The 6,139-nt window shown below is 41.3% G+C and overlaps 1 protein-coding gene across 4 annotated transcripts in view; it reads left to right on the forward strand.

Annotated features, from left to right (window-relative positions):
• Nucleotides 1-5,279, forward strand: part of LOC135551805 (N-acetylneuraminate 9-O-acetyltransferase-like) — a 36,149-nt gene extending 30,870 nt beyond the window's left edge. For all 4 annotated transcript variants that reach the window (XM_064983035.1, XM_064983032.1, XM_064983033.1 and 1 more), the window contains 6 exons: nucleotides 146-225; nucleotides 453-554; nucleotides 1,110-1,250; nucleotides 1,649-1,726; nucleotides 2,395-2,487; nucleotides 2,613-5,279. In XM_064983035.1, the coding sequence (XP_064839107.1) occupies nucleotides 146-225; nucleotides 453-554; nucleotides 1,110-1,250; nucleotides 1,649-1,726; nucleotides 2,395-2,487; nucleotides 2,613-2,888 (770 nt within the window). In that variant the 3' untranslated portion in view covers nucleotides 2,889-5,279. The remainder of the gene's footprint in view (nucleotides 1-145; nucleotides 226-452; nucleotides 555-1,109; nucleotides 1,251-1,648; nucleotides 1,727-2,394; nucleotides 2,488-2,612) is intronic.
• The last annotated feature ends 860 nt before the right edge of the window (nucleotides 5,280-6,139 follow it).

The following is a 6,139-nucleotide window of genomic DNA, read 5'->3' on the forward strand; positions in this document are numbered from 1 at the left end:
GTAGGTGTCCAAGCTTTTGACTGCTACTGTATATACACACAGCACATTTGTCTCTGTTTCCCTTTTAAAATAAACAAAAATACTAGTGTTGATTTGTGAAGTAACACTCTCCAGCACTTTTGTTTAGTAATTTGTCTTTTTACAGGTAGTGGGATGTGGCACGTTGGGATTCTAGTAAAGCTGCTTGGGCTACTCCTGTTCATCTGCTTCTTTGCTTATTCACAGGTAAGTTCATCATCTGGTTTATTCACTCATTTAGAGATATTCTCATATTTCAAATTATATAAAAAGATTATCTGCTATAGGTTATTTCATAAAGAGTCTCAGAGTAGGAGTGGTGTACTTGATCAGGTCTCCCCCTGCCCATGTAATCAAATTCAGATTTAATCTAAAAATCAAAACTGATCCTAAATCATCGGATGTTTAGCTAACTTACTCTCTCTCTTTTCTAGGGGTTATTTGAGAACATTTTCTCAGTATGGCCCATCTCCAAGCTCTTTGAGCTGAATGGAAGCATTCATGAGTGGTGGTTTAGGTGGAAGCTGGATCGATTTGTAAGTAAACATTTGAACAGGTTGCTTCACTCTTTGGCTCTGTTTAGACAGGCGGCCCAATTCTGATCTTTTTTTTCTTCACTAATTGGTGTTTTGACCAATCAGATCAGCTTTGAAAAAGATGTGAAAAGATTTGACATGATTGGTCAACTGACCAATTAGTGAAAAAAATATCAGAATTGGGCTGCCTGTCTAAACGCAGCCTTTGAGTTGCTCTATTGTATTATATTTTCATATTAAGGTATCAGAATATCACATCTCTCTTTAGTGAGTTGTGCCAAAAACCTCTCGACTAGATGAATGTTGGTCGATGTTTAATGTCTTAATGTTGAAGATCGTTCTATGGGTTGGACAGTAGACTAAGTGGTCCTGTTTGGCTCAGTTAGTAGAGCAGGGCACTTGCAACGTCAATACTTTGTGGGTTTGATTCCCACTGGGGCCACCCCCACAAAAATGTATGCACGCAGCACTAAATTGTTTTGCATAAAAGCATCTGCTAAATGTTGTTTTATTATATTAGTAACTGAATGTGTGTTTTGACTTTGTGTCTTTCAGGCCATTATCCATGGCATGCTGTTTGCCTTTGTCTACCTGGTACTACAGAAGTGTCAGGGCCTCTCCGAGGAGAAAGGAGAGCCTCTCTTCTCCACCAGGATCTCCAACATTCTACTCCTCATCTCTGTGTTCTCATTCATGGTAAAGGAGAACAACTTGGTGTATTTAACCATTCTTAAAGAAATAATACACTCAAACTATCTTTTAGAATGTTGTTTATTCGTCCACTGTTCGTCCACTGTTAAATCATTGTGCGTGTCAGCAGTACATTTTTCAAGATGGAAAACTTTCAGTAAAGAGCAGAAACTGTGATTTAAATTAAATGTCAAGAATGATGCGTTTAGTATAATTGGAGTGTGGTATTCCTTTAAACCAGTCAGCTGAGTATATCGATCACCTGTTCTCGTAAAGTTACCCTCATTAACATTCACACTCTGAGGTGAAATACATCTCAGATGGAAGATATCTCTTAGCTGATTTACGTTGTGCTCCTTGAACACCACTCCTTTCCTACCCACTCCCTGTTTCATCTGTTCCAGACCTACTCCATATGGGCCAGCAGCTGTAAAAACAAGACCGAGTGCAACGAGCTGCATCCCTACATCTCAGGACTCCAGGTAAATACAGTAGGAGGTCAGACCTTGCTTAACATTGGTCTCAGACAAAGCATTGCTCACGGTAATTTTGCGCTACACTGCTTCAATTTTCGTTATTTGTCAAGTAGTTAGCCCTTAGAAGGTGTTCACCAACTCCTTAGCTAACACTTTATGCACCTTCTACAAAACATATTGTAATTGACACAGACATAGATTTCACCAATGTTGACATTGCCAAAGCGCCGTTAAACAATAACTAGAGAAAGCATCACCTTTGGGTAGACTAACCTTTAGGTAGGTTAAATAATGGCACCTGTGGCCAAGAGGGTTTTGTTGAAACTAGCATTTATCTTCCATAAGTATCCCCTCTTAGGCTATGATATACTTAACCCAAAATAACAAGTGAGGGAGTTGCCTTCTACAATAACAGGATGGGTGTACTCTACTGTCGCCCAGCCGAAGAAGAATTAACAACGTGTCATGGGCTACACTTCATCTTTAGACGTATAATAACGGTAATGTCCACTCACTATTTTGCTGCTCCCAAATGAAACAGAGCTGACGTTCCCTTGTTTCTACATATTGGATCATAATTTCTTCCAGCCCCTGTTAGCATTGGTATGCTAGCCCCCCCCCCCGATACAGTTGGTCCATGTGCTGATTGGCTGCAATGTCTTTCTTCCTCTCAGATCCTAGCCTTCATCTTAATCAGGAACATTCCCGGTTACTCCCGCTCTTTATACAGCTCATTCTTCGCATGGTTTGGGAAGATCTCCTTAGAGGTAAGATGGATTCCGCTGGCAGGGATGCTAAATTTCTGTATGATACTTGTGAATTTGGTTTATTGCATTGTCATGTTCTGTACCCAAACACCCTCACCCCCTCCCACTCTCTCTCCGTCCCCCAGCTGTTCATCTGCCAGTACCACATCTGGCTGGCGGCGGACACCAAGGGCATCCTGGTGCTGATCCCAGGCAACCCCTCGCTCAACATCATCATCAGCACCTTCATCTTTGTGTGCGTGGCCCACGAGATCTCTGTGATCACCAACGACCTGGCCCAGGTGGCCATCCCCAAGGACGGGGGCGCCCTGCTCAGGAGGTTGCTTGCCGCCGGGGTCTTCACCCTGGGCTTACTGCTGGTGTCCAGGAGCGCTGAAGGGAACCAAGGAGGAGGCCACTGAGGAGGGGACCAGGTACCACAGTGGGGGAGAGGTAGATTGATTTCTAGACTGAGACTGACTGACTTGTTAGTCTTCCATGCCCTCAGGGTCGTATTCATTTGGCACCAAGCGGAATAAAAGGGTCTGAAAGATTGAGGGACGTCCTGTTTCATTCCATACGTCTTGCCTCAATAAATACGACGAGGGTGACAAACAGGTCAAGTTGAGGACAAGGAAATATCTCTGCTGTCTGTCTTTTGACTGCTCTGAGTACTGGGGTGAAAGTGATACACTGAAGAGGATGAAGTCCCAACGTGGGCCCACACCCCACGGAGCAGCACGGAATAAGGTTCTGACTCCTTTACTATAGACGTTTACAATAGAAGAAGAGTGAGGTGGTGGTGGGTTCGAAGATGTTTGGATTTTAAACTAGCTTAAAGGTGCTCATGCTTGCTGTGTGGTCCGTGCAGCATTTGCCCCACCCGTAGCCAAACCATTCCCCTGTTCTCTCTCTCGCTCCATTCCTTTAGGTTAATCACACTCACAGCTGTTGGTCTAAAGCAGCTCAATCTGGGATGGACTTTTCACTGAAAGCAGAGCGAGCGCGCTCTCTCGCGCTCTTTCTCTCTGATGGTGGTAACAGTGAAGAGTGGGTAGAAAAACAACGGATTTGTAGTGCTTCCCAAATGGCACCCTATTCCCTATGTAGTGCACTACTAGTGTGGCATTTAGGATGGAAAGAAACTTGTGCTGAGAGGTCATGGTCACCTAGCTCTGTTTTATTTACAGTATTAAATTATTTAAGCTTATATTTTACAGGGTTTTAGTTTTTCATTTTAATATTCAGAGCCTATGACTACTTTTTGGGAATGAAGTATTGCATGGGTATTTTTAGTTTTTATCACCACCTGAAAGACTAGCCAGGCCAGACAGAAGATGCACTTATGAATTTCTATCGCAGAATGTTGTTGCATTCTGGGTCTGACACAACCACTTGTCTGTGTTCGTGCACGTTTGCGCGTGCGTAGTTTGTTGTTTCACCAACTTATCCTGGTATGTTGTAAGGAGAGGTGTAGGATGTTCTTTCTGTGTTGCTCGTTAGTCCTCTTAAACCAGGCTTCTCAGAGCTACAATAGAACAGGCACTGCTTTGTACATACAGATAACTGACAAAATAAAGGAAACACTTGAGTTAGTGAGGGACAGCGTTTCCCATCAAAAAAACATCAAATGATGGAATTTCTCATGGAAGAATGGTGTCACATCCCTCCAATAGAGTTCAAGACACTTGTGGAATCTATGCCAAGGTGCATTGAAGATGTTCTCGTGGCTCATTGTTAAAACACTATTTTGGTGTTTCCTTTATTTTTGTCAGTTACCTGCATCTACTGTACCATGTTAGAACTTCTGACAAAGCCTACTTTCATGTGCATCAGTAGCTACCACTGTAGCCTGGCCACTGCTAATGGACAGATGGATGAATTCTGCACCTGACTGAATGCCTTCTACTCGCTACTGTTTTCTCTTGTCAGTTGCCATAAGGCATCAGTGCCACGTTTGCATTGAAATCTGACGCGTTGTGATGCTTGATGAGCTATTTAAAAGAAGTTGAGTGAATGGAAAGTGTTGCTGTAGAATAAAAAGCAGTACTTGTTAGGAACGAATCGCTTCATATCCAGTTGTTGAATCGTTTTGATTCAATTTTGAGCCATTGGTTATAGTGGCCAATATTCGACACCCCTTAAATGTGTAAATCAACTGCTTAAAGCTTGATGTTAAGGCAACCTTGCAAATATTGTAAGTGTACATTAAGACGGCAAATTTATTTCTTCTTTAGAATTGTATCTGTAAATGTTCTGTGCCATAGAAGGTTAATGGACTTGGGTGTACACTGTTGATTTACTTCAGGTTCATCTCGCTTCTCAATCAAAAGTCTTGGCACTAGGGGTTATTCAGAAGACTATGTGCATCCCAAAGGGCACCCTATTCCCTATGTAATACACAACTTTTGATCAGGGTCCATAGGGACATACAGTATGTCACCTATTTGCTTGTAAACTCAAAACATGACACATTTTGATGAATTGATTTATTGTGATGAAGGATGTTGGTAAAAGGATGGCAATTATACAGAATCTTGTTCAGTGTCAACCTGTTTTTCCATCTGAGAAACATTTTGATTTTGTTTGCCTATTTTGATTTACAGTATTTTGATTTTCTATATGGTATTCACTATTGGGGATATATTTTTTAAAATTGGTTTTGGTTCAAATTGAAAGAAGCAACAACTAGGTTTACCCCAGAGCCTCAATAGATGTTTTATGTACATTTATATTATTTTGTGACATTTTAATGTGAGTTACTTTTTATTTGTATTCTACATTGTCAATAATACAAACCTTCCTAAAAATCTTGTCTGACTTCTTTGTCCCTTCCTTGTCAAAACAGTGAGGGCCAGTTTCCCAGACACAGGTTAAGCCTCGTCCTGGACTGAAATAATGCTCAATGGAGATTTTCCATAGTGTTAATGCAGAGATAAAAATAACACAACGTTGCCCTGAGGTGAACACCAGCAAGAAAGTGCATGTGAGGCAGACTAAAAATGTCATGGCGACGGACAGTGGTGGCTGAGCTGGAAGAGAAGGGCCCAGTGGTAGAAGATGTTTGCCGTTTTATGTCCCACCAAGGAAGAGCAGGATTAAGGAAGTAACTAATGCAACAACCTGGAAAGATTCAAAACTTAGAATTTTTCAATTTACATTATTCTACAATATTCTTGCAACCAATAGAATGAGAGATTGAGATGTATAACTTCCCAGCTCTGCAGATTTTGCTGTGAGGAGGCAGGTATTAGATCATTTAGTTTGGTACTGTCCAGCTGTAGCTCGTTTTTGGTTACAGGTCCAGGAATGGCTGAAGAATTGCAACATTTACCTAACTAATGCTGCAGATAGCATTACTGGGTAATTTGAAAAGTCATAGTCAATCGATCAATAATCATTTTAGCCAAACATTTTCTTTTAAAGCTATGAGAATAGAAAGGTTCAGTACTTTCGTGAAGCATCACAGCACAGTTGAAAAATATATGGTGAATAGAAATTGAAAATGGATGGTGTTAAGAGCATGATGGGAGGGGTTGAATGGAGCTGAAGGGTGGGACTAATAACAAGATAACCAATGTAAAACATACGGCGTCTGTAAAATGTATATAGTTTGTGAAATAGCAGTTACAAATAGAAACCAAACTGGATGGACATCAGAAATAGAGGAATC

The sequence above is a fragment of the Oncorhynchus masou genome, chromosome 13 (genome assembly GCF_036934945.1).
Source record: "Oncorhynchus masou masou isolate Uvic2021 chromosome 13, UVic_Omas_1.1, whole genome shotgun sequence".
Classification (NCBI taxonomy): Eukaryota; Metazoa; Chordata; class Actinopteri; order Salmoniformes; family Salmonidae; genus Oncorhynchus; species Oncorhynchus masou.